Source organism: Trachinotus anak, unplaced genomic scaffold (genome assembly GCF_046630095.1).
Source record: "Trachinotus anak isolate AG129_WGS33_773 ecotype Australia unplaced genomic scaffold, CSIRO_AGI_Tana_v1 ptg000008l, whole genome shotgun sequence".
Taxonomy (NCBI): domain Eukaryota; kingdom Metazoa; phylum Chordata; class Actinopteri; order Carangiformes; family Carangidae; genus Trachinotus; species Trachinotus anak.
In genome coordinates, this window is record NW_027273859.1 from 8,939,784 (window position 1) to 8,959,839 (window position 20,056).

At 40.3% G+C, this 20,056-nt stretch overlaps 1 protein-coding gene across 1 annotated transcript in view; it reads right to left on the minus strand.

Moving 5' to 3' along the window:
• The window catches only part of mvb12bb (multivesicular body subunit 12Bb), a 38,271-nt gene extending 20,081 nt beyond the window's left edge, over positions 1-18,190 (minus strand). Inside the window, exons 1-7 of the mRNA XM_071482362.1 lie at positions 18,128-18,190; positions 16,253-16,354; positions 11,252-11,347; positions 9,316-9,406; positions 8,152-8,281; positions 7,852-7,962; positions 1,561-1,622 (exon numbers count right to left, since the gene is read on the minus strand). Of these exons, the coding sequence (XP_071338463.1) occupies positions 1,561-1,622; positions 7,852-7,962; positions 8,152-8,281; positions 9,316-9,406; positions 11,252-11,347; positions 16,253-16,345 (583 nt within the window). The 5' untranslated portion in view covers positions 16,346-16,354; positions 18,128-18,190. The remainder of the gene's footprint in view (positions 1-1,560; positions 1,623-7,851; positions 7,963-8,151; positions 8,282-9,315; positions 9,407-11,251; positions 11,348-16,252; positions 16,355-18,127) is intronic.
• Positions 18,191-20,056: the final 1,866 nt, after the last annotated feature.

A 20,056-nucleotide genomic window follows, 5' to 3' on the forward strand; every position in this document is an offset into this window, starting at 1 on the left:
CTCGCTCTTTTTTTTGTGTTGGGGTTTTTGTTTTGTTGGGAAGTGACGGAGGGTTTAATCAAGAAAGCAGGCAATTCATCAATCCTAAAGAAGGCGCCTGTACAACCCTGACAGAGCGCACATGGTTTTAGACCAACTCGAACCTGGCCAGCTGTCAGCCCACACACACACACACACACACACACCAAGGCACCAACACACACACACACCAGAGCTACCACCACGCTAACAATTAACACAAATAGGCTGTCGGCTACGACCTCACACTTGGTCTGCAGGCTATCACATTGTTAATGAAGGGAAGTTGCGTTCTCTCACATTCACAGTGTGATGCTGTGAGGCTGACGAGTACACAGTCTCAAGCAATAAAGCGAGAAACATCTCAGGGTAACTACATTATCCTCTTCTCTTTACAACCTCACCTTCTTATGAAGGGACTTGTGAAGGTAGAAGAAAGAGGGAGGCTGTGCACCTGCAAAGGACAGCTTTCTGGGGATAAATGATGACTGCTGGCAGCGCACTGTACAGTATGTGCATGTTCTTCACTGTCACTCAAAGCCCGTCCCAGTGGAGGAATCGCACACCAAATGCCACAAACCACTCAGCTGTGTGTTAATGTCTGCTCCTTCAGGGCCACACTTTGCACACTTGTCTTGACTAACTTATAATATGACTGTCATACCAACATAATGATGTATTAATCATTTTTTACTCAATTATGCACTGTGTTTCTTTCTTTCTTCCTTTATTTTATTTTATTTTTTATTTTTTACAAAGTGCTGGATTAATTTTTATTCATGTATTCAAAAACATGCACATCAATCTGCACGTTTCAGCAATTGTTTAACAGTGGACTTGCATTAAAGAGGCAGGGTGTATTATGGCCATAGCCTGGGTGTGCCGCTGCTGGAGCAGCAGGAGGAATCCTCACCACATGGTGTCTCTCTCCAGCTGGATAAAAAACCTGCCTCCCTCATTCACCTCGTGTGGATCACACGCTCTTTAAGGCTGGAGCGTCTCAGCCGGCTCTGACTCTGTGGCTCTGAGGCTGTCATAGCTAAGCTCTGCTTCCAAACGAATTAGCCTTTCTGCTGTTTTAGTCATGGGGCATTGTACTGTAGTCGAGTCTCTCCTTGACAAAGAGAAGGGAATTCGTCCAGTGCATGCACGGTACATATGTAAGTATGGCATGTGATGGATCATCTTTGACAGCTGTTAAATGTTCTCTTGAGTGTAATGCAGAGCTCCTCTGGGAAGTCACGTTCGCTCAGATAAGCAAAGCTCTGTACAGTATCCATCAGTGAGGAGATGGAGACATAGAGCGTTTGTAGATCAAGTAGCAGAGAAGCTTCTTTTATATTCAGGTGGAGACGAAACTGCTTGTAGAGACACGAAGTGCAACATAGGAAGTATTGAACTTTTAAATCACAGTTTCTTTTTTTAAAGTGAGATCTGCAGCTTATCAACCTAATGCATCATGGGTAAACTGTTAAATTCCTTTGATTGTCTACAGTGACCGTCATTATTTGGTGCTAACAATTAAAGTGTGAGGCCGTTTACCTGACATGGTGTAGCTCCCACTGCTCTGGTGCTCATCCTCTGGCCTGCTCATGGTCCTCCTGCTGGCAGGAAACAAGTAACATGTTCAGTCAACTGATCAATAGTATTTTATTGACAATCATGTTAAAAACACCATGTAGACGTTGTATTTGACAAGAACACTTATGATCCAAGACACATGCCTCAGACATTAAAATATAATACAGGAGAATTTATTTTGCATTGGAGCATGGAAAGGCTTTCTGATCTGTCCACAGAGCAGTGAAATAACAGGCTGAATGTGAAGAGGAGAAATATGGTAAAAGTTAAACCATGCCTCAGCTGCCCAGGGGCTCGGGAAGACCTTTAACGGGGGGTTTGGAGCAGGATCTTGTTAATTCTGGAGGAACTGAGAGATTCCATTATTCAAGGGAAGTCTATTTTTTTTTTCTTTTTTTTTCCCCTTCACCGTTTCATGGCCTTGTATTACAGAAAACAGCACAGAATGCACTTTGTGGGCAGTTGAAGTTAACAAACCATATAAGATTGAAATCCTCATCAATCAAGCTATCATGAATTACACCCTGTGACTCACCCCTACGGATCGATAAATCCACAGCAAGCAGGAAAAAAAAAAAAAAAATTCACAGCTTCAAGAGAGAGCTGCATAACATGACATGCTCTGAAGGGAATGGTCCGGGATGGCATTACAAAACAAATGATCTTATAATGATAATGCAAAGCAGCTGGCAATGCCATTAAAAAGTGAAATGCTTTGATTAGACGACACATGGGCATACAGTGAGAGTTTACTGTTAAGGAAAAAGAACAAGTAGGATGGAGGAAGCAGGAAAACAGGGCTGAATTATAACATTAGAACAAAGACAAGACAGATTTTGGAAGTGAGCAGGTGTGAAGTTGCAAATAATGAAGTGTGTATCATGTTCTGTATTTTGTCTGTTTATGGATAACATAATCAATCTACGCTTGTGGGGGGTGTAAAATCCCAATTTTTTAAATTTAAGGCAGATCATACATTCTGAGGTTGCTGCATGTGAGTTGTGGCTTCCAAAGTCTTATCTCTTTGGATGAGATAAATAAATGCAATAATTTCCATCAAGAGCAATAAAACAAGACTTCTGACAGGCTGTGGTATTTATGAGCTGAAGCCTGCAACTCAGATTTATTTGCAATGAAAGGGTCGACTTTTCTCCTCCTCATTTACATCAGCATTTGGCCATGTTAAATCCAGGCCAATGGTGAATTTTTAAAAGGTTGGCATCAATCTTGCAGGAACGATTGCCATATTCAACGCAGACTTCTTTTACCTTGCAAAGGTTGATTCCACTGCTGAGGAAGAAAGGTACACATCTTTCAAAGCACGGAGACATCCCATGGACTGATAACGTGGAGGGGAAATGGTTTAAATCTCTTTTAAGGCATCTGTGTTTGTGTTGTTAAATTAGTACTGAGAAGAAACAAAGAAAACAGAGAGAAAAAGAAAGTATTCAGCCTGGCTATTTGTCTATTTATGTATCTGAAGAGCAAGAGGGGTACTTTAAAATCCTAAAGCCTCAGTGTGAAACCTGGGAAATGTGCTCAAGAAATGCTTTTCTACTGGCAACCTCCAGGGTTGTTTTTCCCATCTGTCTCAAACACAAACTGTCTCAATCCAAACTGGTGATTTCTAAATACAATTTTAGGTACATTGGAGAGGGTAACATATGGCAAATCAATTAGACAACTAATTCTTAAAACAAAAACATAGCAAGTGCATTTGCTAATCAACAGCAGTGTTGGGGCTCATATTATGTCGGCCACTGGAGTTTTGACAACAATTAATCCTCATTTCAGGCAAGGAGAGCCATATTGACACATATTCCTAATTTGAATATTCAATTACACTGTAGTTCCTCATCAAATTATAGTAAAACTGGGAACACGGCCTGAAAGATTTACGTAATTACAACGCAGATCAAGAGTCTTATGTTCCCTTGAAATCTGCCAGAGTTAAAATCATATTAGTGCCGTAAAGCGAACCACGACACTAAGGATTACTTGACAACATGAATTACAGTTCAACAGATTTTTTTTTTTTTTTTTGTATGGCGTTCTTCATGTTGTTCCACATAGAATAAGGAAAAGAGTTGTCTGCACAAAAAAAAAGAGAAGGAGAAGAGAAAGTGGGAGAGACAGTGGGGACAGACAAGTGGTAGTCAGTGGAGAGGTAAGATGAGGCTGAGAGTAATATCACTGAAGAGCCAGAGCTGCGATACAGAGAGCTGGAAGCGCTTGTTTTGACACACATCCAGCCTTCCCCATGACAACATCTCCACACCTTCCTCTATGTGCCGACAGTGCTGCTTTGTGGGAGCTGCTTTCTCACCCATCATTATCCTCCTTTAAGTTTGGTGTCAGGTGTTGAAAAGAGGAGCTCTCTGAATTTGGTGGCAAATCACCGAACAGTCTGAGCCCATCAGATCTCAGCTGATCATTCGATCATTCCTGGCACCGCTCTGCATCCCTCTGCTTGATCTCCGCTACTTTTCGCAACTTTTCTGAACACAACAAAGTAATGAGTGAGATTGAGCTGGAAATGATTGTTCTTCAGCACTTCAGATGGGAGATCTGTCAGGCGACACACTGACAGTCACAGTGTCTCTTTCTCTAGCGAGTCGTGTGCGGTGGGAAGTCTTGGTTAACCAGCGTGCAATGAAAGCTGATACAATACTCCTGCAGAGCTGCAGCAATGTGTGGGGTGTCACAGGTAGAAGACAGAGCAATCCAAAGCGTATTGATATGCATGCCAATTCTGACACTGATGACTCTCTAGACTTCACGTGTTAAAGAAAAATCCAGCTATACGATAGGGGAAAAAAAAAAAAAAGATACTTGGCCTTGACATTTCTATCGCTGTACAGTTTGATTTAAAAAGTGTCCGTGTGTACAATAGCCTATTATTCTAAGAGAAATGTCAAAAACCTTGATTCTGAGTGAAGCGAAAAAAATTGCAATATTAGGACAAGGCTAATTTATGCTAGCAGTCACTGTAGAGGTCAGATATCAGCCTCAGCAATGACAGTTTTATCAGGAGAACAAATGGCAGCGTTGGCCGGGAGAAGGAAGGAGGGGGATACTTTACTGGACACATTAAAAAGGCTGACCGGATGGTGCAGGTTTTTCACATTATAAAGTCAGGGAGTGGCTGATACGGTCTGTCTTGACAGATAACAAGCCAAAGTGGTTGACATCAGGCTGCAGCTATGAATCAAAACAGAACACTGTCGCTGGTTGAAACGCTTCAGACGAACTTGATAAAGAGACATTAAACACACAAGGTTCAGATGTATTTGCATGGCAGACTGCTCAACAGGGCCCTACACTTACAGTTTTACTGGCTCAGTATGGTGCAACAGCCTGGGCCAATAACAAATAACTATTTTAGGTTTAGTGTTTAGCCTTGATTTTACTTCAACTAATTCCTTTTTCCAGAGTTTCTGCTGCAGGATACATTTTTAACACCTGACAGAATGAAATTGAATTTACCTGTTTCACAGTTACACCGAGGAAAGCATGAACATATGGTGGAAAACAAGTGGGGACGATATCACCTGGTATTCTTTGTTATTTTATCATTTTATTTTTAGAACTTCCCGACACAATATAACGATGAATCCTTCAATATATAATTACATTAATTAGAGCTTCCTGGACGTGGATTAGTAGCAGAAAATGGATGGATGGATTAAAAATGATTCATCCTTTTTTAGAGTTGCTAATAAATTCATCGACTGAGAGAAAATCAACTATTTTGATATTCAATTAATCACTTCAGACATTTTTCAAGCAAAAATGCCAAACAGTTGCTGGTTTTAGCTCCTCAAATGTGAGGATTTGCTGCTTTTCTTTCTTACACATGACAGTAAATCAAATATCTTGAGATTTGCACAGTTGAACAGACAAAACAACATCACACTGGGCTGTGGGAAGTTTTCAAGCGCCAATTTTTGATACTTTTTGACGTTTCTTTACACTAATTGATTAATTAAGAAAACTGGCAGATTACTCAGTAAGGAAAATGATTAGTTGCAGCCATAATTCCTTTAAGTTCATTAAAGTTTTTGCTAAAATCAAAATCTGCCCTTTCAAAGTCCCTATAGCTGTAGCTACTGTGGCAATAGTGACAATACTGACTGAAGCTCTAACCCATAAAAAACTGATGGAACAGCCTCCTGTGTGAACAGTTCACTGTTGCAACAATCCCACATTTAGGTTGTAAGTGTGTAGCATCTCCTAGCAGCCAACAATCTTGTGCAAAAACATTTTTATAACTAGCATTACTCCTTGCAGAGGGCAAGAGAAAGTTTTTATGATTTGGTAAATTAAATTCCAAACTCGTAAATACCTTCTTAGGCCCATTTTTTGAGGAAACTGAATTCAAAGCTTTCGAAAACTTTTAGGACCTGCAGATATCTTGTTTATAGCTGACAAAACAACACAAAAACAATTCAAATACACCACCTTAGCCTTGATGCAATAAGTGTGTGTGTCCCATAATGATGCAACACCCTGCAGTTAGTGTATACCGCAGCCCTGCGCTGCTGAAAAAACCTGATTTGCAGTTTACGTTTGTACACAACTCTAACAAGCTCTCACTGCCTGAGGCAACGTAACATTTGAGAGGGATCACTGAAGCTTTCAAAATTATAAGGGTCATTAAAAATTTACACATTATTGACTGTATTTAAAACATCTTTTCCACTGACTGTAAAGAGCACTTAAATTTAAGAGGTGCTATTCTCCAAAGGCCATAAAGTTGTTATAGATAGCCTGAAGGAGGCATGGAGGAGAGAATTTTCTCTTGCTGAATATGAATAAAGTATAGTGGGGTGATACTGCACAGACAGTTACACTGTAGTCCTGTACTTACTTAAGCAATCACGGGGCTTGAGGAGCTGTTTATAAATTACTGTGTCAAACCATCTAATCTGTGAGTGTGAAATAACTACAGAAATATTTCTAGCTGCATGCATGGCTGTCTAAAGCGCATGTAACTACACAGAAAGGACGCCAGATAAACAGTCAAAGAACTGCCACTGTCTAAATTGCCCACAGTCCTGTCCTTATGTGTCAGTGCATTATGGATGGAAATACTCTAAAAGGAAGACTCTTTGACTGTGGAATGAATTTTAATGTTAATACAAAAACAGCAGCCTGTGATCTCAGCAGGCATCAGGAGGGGGGTGTGAGTCGCTTCGAGGTGCAATTTATTCCAGCCTCTGAGCCTCACCAACTTGAAAGTGGGCTTCAAAAGAACGGAGGATTACCGGTAAGAGTTCCGAAGGCGCACACATGGGCCCGAGCTCTCGCCATCACTTCAATACATCAAAGATTATTGACCATTGACTTCCAAAATATGGATGATTCACAAAACTCTACGCAGTTTGAACTTGGGTTTTGAATTCATGGTTGTCCGTTTCACTGTTCTCATCCCACTGCGTGACCATGTGAACAAAAGCCCTGTTTTGAATACGCCTGCTGGCATCCACCGCTCTGGCCTGTTGTGGCTTTTAAGTGGCTTTTACTCAGCCCAGCACAGGATGGCAAAGCATAGCAATTCAAGCTGGCAAAGCCATCAGCACCCTGTGCCAAGCTTCCCTCTCCTCAGCACCGCCACACCGAAGGAGTCTCAATTGTTTATTTACAATTTGCTGTGGAAATCCCCAAGTTCTTCATTGCAATAAATAATTGAGCTGTTTGATCTGGACACAGTACAAAGGGTTGCTCCATTCTCTGTGAGGCCTGAGGCGGAGGAAGCCTGAGCAGCATGAGCAGAGGAGGCGACACACACACACACACGCACACCCACGCACACTCCAGCATGGCGGAGATCTTGGAGCTCTCCTCCCTTCCTCTGCAGCTGTCGTTCCCTCTCCAGGCTACATCTCCTCCTCTTTGTCTTTGCACAGAACAACACTCCTGTCAACACAGTCAGAGGAGCGACCTGCCTCTGCCTCCTGGGACACACCACAAATAGCAGGAGTTTAGCCCTCATTGAACTCATGTTCTTGTTCAGGGGATCCTGTCTAGTTAGCCTGTCTCTCCGGTTCACCCTCGCTACCTCGTTGTCCAGCCACAACCTTTACGGCAGATTGCCCGGGAGTGATCAATTGCTTGTGTCTTCATTGTCGTACATATGGTACGGAAGCGCCAACAACAGCTCGAGAGTACACTGAGCGTGAAATAAAAAGGAGAGGAAGGCGGAAAGCTGAACTTCAAGAGGCGCTGCTGAATATTGGAATATGACATTACCTTACTGTGTTGGGTGGGGCGTCAGCGCTGGCTGTGACGGATGTTTCCTGGGACGACCGATGCTGAGGAACATCTCCCATTCGATACCATATTCCCATATTGTTAATCTCACTGTGTAAAGTTGAAGAAGAGACACACACACACACAGAGTGTTTCTTAGTTTTCAAAAGCTAGGTTAGTTATGCTTCATTAAATTAGAAAGTCTGATATTTTATATGTACACACTGTCACAAAGTGTGGTGACTGATAGAAGATACAAAACATCATGACAGCATCCATTTCCGGTGCGAAACAGCTCACCCTATGCAGGTGTAGTTAACAAGATGGTACTTGGACTTTGCAACAATCTGGATGTCATACACAGCCGTCTCAGCAGCTGCACGAGGGCTGATTTTCACACAGAGCCTCCTCTTCCTCATGGCAGTTTCCTCTGATGAGTCAGGTGCACGTGAGGATGTCAGACAGGAATACATGATCGCATATTCAGTCCTGCCTCCTCTGAGTTTCAGGCTAGAAAAAACAATCTATAGACATTTTGAACCTCTAGGAGAAATATATATTCATAAATCCCACTTATACTTTGCTATTTAGTCTTCACCAGCCTCAGAATAAGAGATGAGCCAATATCAGTTTCTGGGTGACATGCTATGCTCAAAGGGAAATAACTGGACAGTGGAAAGCCACAAAATCCACATGCATTATTATCATTTTTATCATTTTAGTAGGTAAAATGACAGAAGCAAGTGAATCCTCCATCAGCTTTAGTGCACAACAGGGATTTAAAGTGGAGATTCTGGATAGAAGCTCATACATAATGCCACATGTATACATTAAACATGGATTCACATGAAGTAATAAAACATTAAATTACACCATAGCCAAACAAAACATAATCTCTTTTCTTCATTCTGGCAAAAAGAAATAAATAAATAAAAAAAGCATTGCCATGCTTCCCTATATTGCATCTGTGCCTCGCTCATTTATTTCCCCAGCAACACTAGAAAGTGCAGTGTAAATGCAATGATAATAAAAATAATAAACAAGCTGTCCTCACTCCCCACACCAAAATATTATTACATTTCTAAGGCATGGATAGTGAGGGGGAAATACATAGCACTCAAAAAGCACTAAAGCATTGGGGAATGCATTTCATTAATATTAGATAACCCCCATCCACTCGTCCTCTCCCCAAATAAATACATAAATAAATAAGCCCCTCATAAAGAAAAGCACAGCTCCAGCTGAGATAAACAATGACTCATGATTCTCTTCTCTTGTACCTCCAGGGCAAAATGTTTATTTTATTCCCACAGTCTGCCATAAATTAAGCTAACCTGCACCCATAAAACATTCACTATCTCAAGCAAAGCTGCCCCTGAGGACCTCTGTGTAAGCTGGTCGGAGAGTGAAAAAACAAGAAGAGGAGGGGAGTGAGCCTGTGGTTGCTATTGACTGTTTACTTACTTGTATCCATTGTTTCTTGCACAGGTGTGAAGCCCTCTGGCAACGTGTCCTTAATGTCATTCAGCTTCATGTCCACAACAACGTCGGGCCACTGAAAGACAGAGCACATGCAGGAAATTTAATGTCATCTATGCAAATTCAACTTTCAAAAGGACAGAGTGCAAGAGAAAGAAAAAGGTTAGTCATTTTTTGGAGGGCTCAGAAAAGAAAATGTAGAGATAATAGAGTCAATGATTTACTAAAAGCTCAGGAAGTCTCTAAAGAGAAGGGTTGACAAAATAGCTGAAGTAATTACTCTCTAATAGCCTTTTTTTTCGCAATGAGAAAATGCATCTGTGAACTTGTAATCATTCTCAACCTTTTGGCGAGAAGCTGTGGGATGATGGGAGACAGAGCAGGCAGTCTGATCAACAGAATGGGACTGGTTAAAAACAATCAGGGACTGTGTAGTTGACATTTTCAAGCATGACTCTTCCCTGCCTCCCATTACATTTTCATTTTTTGCCATAATAAATTGCAATAATACACAGCGGCAGTAGAGAGTGGGGCGAGCCAGGCGTGACTTGATGCGTCCGAAAAGGCTGGATTCTACTGCTACTGTTGCCCGACAGTCATTACCATTAGAGACATTTTTTATTCATAGTTTTTATACTGACTTAAGGAGAAATATGGATGAATGTTATTACTATGCATGGAACCTTTTTTAGTGTTTTCCCCTTTTACTGGAGAGATTTTTTCCATCAGGGCCTGACAAAAGGGGCTATCTACCTCCAACCTAGAGTATGATAAATCACAAACTATTTATTTCCCCCCACATAATTCAGGGGCTAATTTTACAGAATCTGTTTTTGTCATAGACAATTACAGTGGGAGCTCCATTGACTGGCAGACAAAATAGCCTTTGTTGATGGCTCTGTCATGTTTTATTTGTGTCAAAGTCTTTAAAACAATGTGGACACACATTTTAAGACAATATACAGGAACTAGGGGGAGGCTATTTGTATGCTATATACTAAACTGAGGAGCAGATTGAGCTCAGGCACGAGGCAGCCGCTGCCAAGTTGCCTGGCTTTTAGAGGACATATTGTGTATAAAAAAAAAAAAAAAAAAAAACTTGACTTGATTAAGTCCTAAAAATTGAGCTGATGCAAAATAATAACAAAAAATGCAGGTTTTGTTTACAATACTGTCTGTATTATCTACCTGCAACCCAGGGAAACAAATTAATAGATAGCCAATAGCAAGCTGTATGAGCCGTGGTGAGACAGGCTGATCATCCAGGAGATGTAAGCAGGTGTATTTATGGCCACAGAGCTGTTGACAGCCATGCAACAACATATCAGCTGCAGGCTGCAGGCAGCAGATGAGTCCAAAAATGACCCAATCGGCTTATGACAAATATTCAAAGATCATTTCAGATGCAGAGGAGTCACGGTTGCTCAAATTGAGAACTTTATATATAGTACAGACATAATAAATGTGCTTTTTGTGGGATAATTTCTTACACAAAAAGCAGTATTTTCATATTCACAGTAATATGTACATCAGCTTTCAAGTATCACTGTTGGTTACCATTTCCTCTACAGGGACACTGTTGATTGAATAAATTGGAATAGTTAAAATACAGCTCATTGTTATTTCATGAATAAACATAAATAATATCCTCAGGAGGGCCTACAACATGAAAAATATCTCACAGAGGTATTATTCATCTGGAATATGCATGCAAATCCATTATATGTAAAAGTTCAAAACTGCACTGCCAACGATGGCCTTTTTAAATGGGACTTTCACTGATCAAAGTGCAAAGTGCATAAAGATATTCTGGTGGCAGAAAACTGAGATAATAACCGCTGGCAGACAAAAAAAAAGTGCTGCATATGATGTGTTAGTGCAGATTGCATAGGGAAAAGGAGAAGTTTAGGTTCACACTTACAGTTTTTCTGGTGAAACAGAGGTAGCGAGTGACCTTGGATTTGAATAAGCCGTCCTTCCACAGGTCGGCGTCAAAGCCATCTGTTGTTTGTGCAACCTACGTGGAAAAAAAGAGAGAGAAAAAAAAACAAGGAGTGAAAAAAACATGCAGGAGGTGGGATGAAGTTAATGTATGTATGCCACAAGCGTGTTGCTTTTGCCTCTTCCCTTGCATACTAGCCTTAATTAACGCTTGCCTACACTAGCGCTCCATCTCATTAGTGCTCTGCGTGGGTAAAGGAGTCTTAGCCTCCAAAAAGGTGGCTAAAAATATCTTCCCTCGGGACCAGGCTGATTAAAGATGCCCTGACAAGGATCTGCTCTAATAAGGAAACCAAACTTCAATGTGCTTCTGTGTGAAAGAAAGGATTATATTTGGGGTAAATGTGGAAAAAAAACAAAAAAAAAATGCTGTTGTATCCCAAGACCTTAAATACTTTTACTGTTACTGAGAATTTAAAGCAGTTCCATGTCCAAATGCAGAGACCTAAGCAGCTTGTCCTTGTACAATAAGCTCATTCATAGTTGTAAATGATCAGTGGAGTCAGTAAAAAAAATAGACTGCATCATATTGACAGCATGTGGGCACCACAAGTCAAGCTCAAGGTCCTAAGCTACATTGCTATGTAAATGTAGGTGTGGAGGGCAGAACGATAAAGCAAAATATAACCTGCAGACTGCATCACCAAAACTCCTCCATCGTTCGAGCAAATACGCTTGGCTGAAACGTCATGTTCCATTGGCTATCATGTGAGAATCACCTAAATAACTGCCAGAGCTGTTTTCTAAAGGGATCCTTTACAAAGAAGAGTCAATCTAATGAGGTTCATTCAAATGAAGAAGTCATAGATCTCTGCACCCACCCACACACATTACCCCCTTGACAATAATGATGAATGACCCCAGTGACTGGGTGGGGGGAAACATGGCATGGGGAGATTCATGCAAAACCACCACTGACTAGATGGGATGAGAGTGGAGACTAGAGTGGGGAGCAGAGATGGATAGTGGGATGAGAGAGAGAGAAAGAGCAGAAGATGAGCAGAGAGAGGGATTGCGGGGCGTCTCCAACAGCAGTTCCATGAAAGGTCCCAGAAGGAGCCTATACATCACCAGCCTTCCTCTTCTTTACAAGACAACCCGTCTTGGCCACTTTTTCCAGGTCAGTAGCCAGCGCATCCTGTCAGCGTAAACAAAGGGCTCGCTTTGTGAAACCCAAAGTCAAGTTGAGGAGTAACGAGGGCACGGTCCTCCTAGGAGGCACCTCAGGCATCATCCTGCCACAGCCGCCAGCAGCAAGGATGCTACGCAGCTTGAATGTGAAACGCCAACTGCCGGGCCACGGCAGGAAAGGCATGTGTAAGGTTGCGGTGGCTCTTCTCTAATACATCCAAGCCTGCCCCTGTCTGGCTCCATCATTACAGACTTCAATGAGAAGAGTGCCACATGTCTAATAAGCTATGATATTAAAATATGGCTAGCATCATTTGATGTAAAATGCAGTGACTGATTCAACTGCCACTTCCTAAAATCTTACACATACAGTGATCTAAAAGCCCACCTAAGAAACAAGTCTTTAGGGGGTGCTGAATATTCCTATGAAGCATCTCTGGAGACCAACATCACCAGCAAGTTGCTATGAAGCACTGAGAAGCACAGCTGTGAATACTAAGATATAAAAGCATACAATCAAAAATCTCTGGAGAGTGAAACCAGATGGAGAAGACATAAGAAAGGTACGAGGGGGGAAAAAAAACAGTCCCTTCAAAGAAGAACAGAAAAACTGAAAAGAAAAACATGTTTTGTATCATTTCTCTCAAATGAAAAAAAGATAAACTGACTTTGAGTATATATTAAAGAAGTACAGCTGCAGTTACTTTGAAAAGTTTGACATTTCTGGAAATGTGTTTATCAGCTTACTTGCTGAGATTTAGATGAAAAGATTGATATAAGTCTCACATCTGTGTATAAAGTAAGGAGCCAACGTTAGAGCCAGGGAACTGTTAGCTTAGCTAAAGACTGGAAGCAGGGGGAACAGCTAGCTTGGCTCTCTCCAATGTTAAAAAACGCGCCTACCGGCAACTCTGAAGCTCACTTACTAACACATTATTTCTTGCACATTTAATCCCTAAAAAACTAAAACTTATGGCAACTACTAGTGACGAGACAAACTGTCTTTGTGTTTTTTTATTGTTACACACTTTGCTGAATTTTCCAAATAAAATGTCCTTGTAATTTTCTGCTGGGGTAAATGGAGCTGGATGCAGTTCTTTGGTCAGCCATTTTTTTTTATTAAAAAAGTCTAAATTCACTCAGATTTCATTGTACCACAGTCCATCTTACGATAGTCAAGATCTAAACTGCTTGATGCAACAGAAGAATTTAGACATTTATTTGAAGTCCGACTATTTGTTATATCTAAGCCATAGCCAAAGTCTATCTTTGTGAAACCGGCCCCTGAACCTAGCTCCCAGACTTAGTGCACAGGCATGGAAATAGTATCCATCCAAGAAAATGCATAATCTCACCAAAATATCAACTTACACCTTTAAAGTATGGGTGCTTCCTCAAAAACAGACGAGCAGCTATTGGGCATCCTAGCTACTCAGAAGCTAGCACTAGGCTTCTTCAAATAAACTTACATTTCATTGATGAGTTCATAAGCATAACATGTCAAGTGCTGAGGCAAATGTGAAATACACACATATCCCCTTTGCAACCGATGCACAGGGTGTGAGTGTGCATGAGTCTACTCATGGCGTTTGATGTTGGGTGGCTGCTGGTGCTTCAGCAAAGCTCCTGATCCCAGTGGAGCAGTGTTTGATCTGGGCCTGTGCTCTCTTGTGTTGGAACAACCTGCTCAAGTTCAGAGATGTGAGCGCACAGTATCAGAGAGCAAAAGAGTTAATCAACCCTTTGATCTGCTGTAGTATGGTAAGTATGGTAAGCAGTCAGTATTAAGGAGGAATTTGAAAAGAAGTCTGGTATGAAAGGAAAAACAAATCAATACGGCGTAATATCCTGAGACTTCCCCTTCTCAGTGCTGTGTTAGTAACACTGATACGAGTGTTGATATTTTTGTTTGTATTTCAAGTCTGCAGATGAAAGACCACATAGTGATGCTCAGAAGATGTTGCTGAAGATGGGACAAATGCATTTGAAATAGTGCTTCAGAGTCTGGAAAGCCTTGAATTTTATCTTGGAGGTTGACTTGTACTTGACTTTTTATTCATAAGCATACCATTGATATTTTATCACCTTGAACAATGTGTTTTATTTATTTCATTTTCCAAAAGAAAACTGAACAGACTGAATTATGTTACTGAAAATTACACTATTAAAGACAGGCTTTAAGTTGTCTGAACTGTAACTCTGTTCTCATGTTTTACCTAAAAAAAAAAACATCAGATTTTATGACAGCCACAGACAGTAAAAGCTGGCATCTTGGTCATAGCTCAGTTATAAAAACCCCACTGCTGAGTGTCTCTCCTGCTGGGTACACCAGACACCAGAAGTGAAAGTATTGGAGCGGCCAACAGAAACAAGTCGGCTGGCATTGTGCTGTCCTCTGTTTTCATCATCCGTCTCTACTTTCATTATAGTCAGTTTTGTGGTTTATTTAAGACAAGACTTGGTTTCTAAAGTTAACAGCCTGCTACACTGTTCCTCCTGCTTTGCTTTGTGTAGTATGAGGCAATTAAAATAAAAGTGCAGTGAGTGGACTCACAAAATGCAACTTGACTCGGAGGCTAATCAACGAATATATAAGATAAGATATTTAAGGAACAGCCCTAGTTTACATTATGTCCTAGCCGTTTTTGTGTTGTGGCAGTATGAGTTCATAATCCATGAGCTGTAGTGACATGAAGCGATTCTTTGCATTTCATTACAGTAATAGTTTCTGATGTTTATTAATATGTCTACACTTATTTTTATTGTCTTATTGTCTTTCTGAATGATGCAACTACTCCTTACTATTTCCAAATTTACAACCGCTCCTGTACAACCTTTAGGTTAAATAAAAAAAAGTATTTGTAATTTACTAAGCATATATAACAGGAGTAAATCAGTGCCACATTAGGCTTTTGGCCCCCCAGAACATGCACAGTATTTGCATGTCAACTGAAATGTACTGGTGCACAGGAGCAGCAAGGAGGAAGTCTGATGGGGTTTCTCTGTGTTTGTCACTACTGTGTGGCGTGTACACAGTTCCCCCGCCAGTGGCTCCATTCTGGTGCCAACCCACCATCATCTGCCAGAGATTAGAACAAGCTGGGTGTGCAGGGTGGAGCAGGAAGGGGTAAAAACTGGGGGGAACAAGGAGGGTTTGGGGGCGTAGGGTGAAAGCAAGAGTCTCAATAGGAGGAGAGAGAGAGAGAGAGAGAGAGAGAGAGAGAGGAAAAGAGATCTGCCCTTCAGCTTGTTTTGTGCTTTGTTAAACTTACACTTTTCATTTTTTAACCTCTCCAGTTCTAAAAGTTCATATAATTAAACCAGCCCATGCTGCCCTTCTTTACATCCTGACTCATTCCTATTAATGGTATGGTTGTTGTCATACGTGTGTATGAAGGAAACATGGCGGTAAACTTAACAGCTCTAGTGGGCATAAACCAAACATCATTAAACCTTTGCCTCTGGTATGTCTGTAATACTGGTGGCAACCAATAACAATGTCAGGAAGGGAATCCTCCAAATCATCAAAGTAAACTTAATGAATAAGTCATCTAACAGCTCGAACAAAAACACCTTGGAAAGCTGCCAACATCCTGGCAGTGCGTTGTTTTATACAATCAGTTACAACAATTACATGTTCAACCAACAGCAGAGAGCAAAGACAAAACCTCTAATTGCACCTGTGACTTTTAAAGAAGATAAAAATAACTCATAAGCTTAATCCAAGCCCATTAAACCAACCAATATCTTCTAAACATGAAATCATCTATAGTTTAAATGTATTACTCACAACATAGTAGCCATCAGGGACTTTGTTGAGAGAAGTGAGGACTCCAACTGCAGAGATGGGGTCTGTAGGCAGCTGGCTGCTCACTTCAGACATGTTGGAGATCTGTCTGAACAGAAGAAGAGTCTAATCATGCTTTTAGCATTTCAGCAGGGAAAACTTGCCACACTGATCAACAGTGGTAAAAAAAAAACAAAACACAAACATACATGTTCAATAAAAAAAAGATTATTTCAAATATGCAAACTCTGAATAAACACACAAAATGCAGATTGTTAAACCAAATGAGAACTGCATCCCTCTGGGTCAATACATGGAGAAGGGACGAGGTTTTTCTTGGCTAAAATGACCACATTATTGACTTCTTGATGAGGCTTATTAGGATCTAGAAGAAAAAGCGGCCGCCTAATCCAGAATCAAATGACAAGTGAGACCAGTGACAAAACAGCATTTGGAGACCACCCAATGACTTCACCAAATCACAAATTAGACAGAGTGATCACATATTTTCAAGGAAGTCCCAATCAATTGCTATCTATTCCTGTCTAAGGGAATTTTTGCCTAATGGGTATGCAAGCCTTTTACAGGGTAAGTGGCTTTGCAAAGGTTCCCTTATGCAATTTTATTAGATTAGGTTTAAAGCATTCTTGCACTAACTGACAAAGTTGCTGCGTTCAATCTTGATGTTTACGAAATCTATTGCAATTAAGCTGATCAAATTAGGGGATTTACTCCAGAAACAGCTGTCTCTTTAACAAATGTTAGATAGCTGTACTTATTCAAATGAAACAGGATAGCAAATTAGCTAATAGGATGAAGGATCTCTTTGTAACATTAATTTGTTCAAAATGAGCTTTGTTTTCCAGCACAACATTAAGGCTTAGACTCATCCAGGCAGACCAAAGAAAAATCCATCCAAACTTATTTCTGTCTCCCATGGAAAACACCACTGTGTGCTCAGAGACAGTATACAAACTTTTATAGTGTGTCTGTGATATCCAACACTAGGTTAACAATGACTGTAGCACACTCAAACTTTTGTCTTCATAAACATTAGGTACTAGCAAGTATACTAGCCTGCAACATAGAACTGGATGTTGGTGATAATATTGCAGTATTGTGTTATGTTAAGTTTTTTTTATATTTGGCGTTTTCTATGATATTAACTGTGAAGTTAATTAACTATTACAAAACATGTAGCAAAGAAGATTTACCATAGTGTTGAGCTGGCCTAATGCCTCACTGTGTTGTAAATCTGTAATAAAACTAAGCTGTAAGTTGGTGAGAGTGCGGAAGTTAACACATCATTTGTGAGTAATGAATCTATGCCTTTCCATAAAATAGCAGTTTACTGGTCAGCTAGCTAACATATGATATGGCTATGTGATACACATAACGAAATTCATATTCATATACTGAAATAATGAGCCGGCAGGCAGCTGATTTAAAGCTAAACAACATCTGCTGTGGTCATAAAATCACCTAAAAACAAATCTGGTTTATACTGTATATCTAACAGTCTGTTGTTTTTACTCTAATATGTACTCGCAATTAATCAATTGTCTCAACAACTCCTGTGGATAAAAGCTAAGTTTGGTTTTAGCTTTTATTATTATTTACGTTTAAACGTGGACGAACTGTGCAGTAAACTCATTACAACAAAGGTATCAGTGCCCATGACTGTGGCCGCTTGACACAGGTAAACATGAGCAGCCCTGATAGCTAACCTTATGAAAAGCTAACGGGCAGCCTGCCATATGAACCACCTGGAGCCTAATAACCTAATAACTAACTCCCTGAGCCATTAGACACTAAAGGCTTAAACTCTCCAGTGTTGTTTATTTCTTCTTCTCTTTTTTTTTTTTTCTTCTTCTATACCTGTTTAGACGTGTCGTCCTGCTGAGCACTCTGGACTTCACCCCGCCAACCTGAAGGAGAGAAACGCTTCCGGGTATCACGGGTGATGAATTATTAACCAGGAGTCAATACTAATTTTTTTTTTCTAATTCTATTTTATTAAGAAAAGAAAAGAAAAGAAAAGAAAAGAAAAGAAAAGAAAAGAAAAGAAAAGAAAACTTTATTATAATTTTAGTCTTTTTATTTATCAATGAAAGAAATATCCCATATAAGTATTTTTGTGTCTGGTTTTAACATGATTGTATGTATTTGTGTGTTTGTGTGTATTTTATTGTAAGCTACCTTGCAGGATTCCTCTTGGGGACTGATTTGAATTTTTTTTTAGGATCCAGCCTGCAGGGAAACTTGCTCACTGTGTTTGCTTTTTAGAATTTCATTATTCATGCTTACAGCTATCATGAGTTGATGATAAATAGGCCTATCATGCTGAGTCAATGAGTGCAGCACAGATTTTTAATTCAACAAATGGGAACATCTTATGAAAGCACTATCAGAAAGCCATATGAGTGGTAAACATGCCAGTGTACTTTGTCAGAGTGAATGGTGAACACATAGAGAATAAAGGCCTGGGCCGACAATGCCACTTTGACTAGTGGGTGCATTTCTTCGCAATAACTTTTGAGAGCCAATTTGGCTATGGTAACTAAATTAAGGTTGTGCTTCACTAAATGACGATCATTACATGGATGTATCTACAGGTCACGCCTTCTGACAGCTGGTTGTCTCTCTAATCATCACATGTCATTACTGTAATCAGATAAAAGTAAGATAAAGAGCAATGTATTAGCTTAGCTGTAACATTAGGATGTACATCTCCCCGAGCACAAAACTTGAAAGCCACTTTGTACACTGTCCAGAACACCAGCGGGCGACAGATGCTTTCCCATCACCAAGTTTATTATTTCTACCCCCATCATACCAATCATATAACTTATTTCATTGCGTGGCTATTATCCTAATTTATTCAAATCAGAGACTTGTTGCTCTGTTTTGTGACATGGCGCCATATGCCAGTAGGGTGTCTTCACTGCGACCACACACAGTGAAATGTACTTATTGGCTTACATGATGTGATCAGGTCTCCGTTTTTAGAATGTATAATGCTTATATAATTAGAGGAGAACTGACACCTCAGACGACCAGCAGCTTTCACCTCCTCCACACTTACTGTTGATGTTAAATGAAGAGGCAGAGTATCTAAAATGAATTAAACCAAGAGACCTGCCTGAAGCAAGGTGTTTGCCCTCTAAGTTTTTATCTTCCTGTTGTTATGATGCTGGATTATGATAAAACCATCCTTCAACTTGTTCCTCAGTAGCTGAACTAGGGCTACAATAAATATTCAATTTACAGTAATCTGGGACCAAGAAAAGCAGCAATTCTCACATTTGTGAACCTTGAACCAAGTTTTGTTTCATTTGTTTTGAAATTGACAATAAATGATTGATACATAATCAAAATAAGTGCAGATACATTACAGTTAATTAATAACAGTTTGCAATAGCTCACTGGTAGTTCACTTAAATTTCTAGTGAGTACTTCAAATATGTAATTACTTTTTTTGGCCATTTTTGTGAGTTTACTACTGAAACTACAAACAGTTTTGGGCCATAAAAGGAGATGAATGATTGTTATATTTTACCATTGCTTCTCTACTGTAAATGAATCCCCTTTGACCAACCCCGCCCATTGCGAAGGCATGTCTAGGCAATGTATTCATCAGGCAGTCCAAACCACACACTTGACCTTTGTGTAGCGCATGTGCAAAAGCTAAGGGTGGGCGCTGCTCACTGCTCACACAGCGACATCATCATCAAAACCTCCTGAATTTCAGCCTGAGGAAGAATCACCATGGACATATAAGCAATTCTAACCGAACCTGCCATTCCC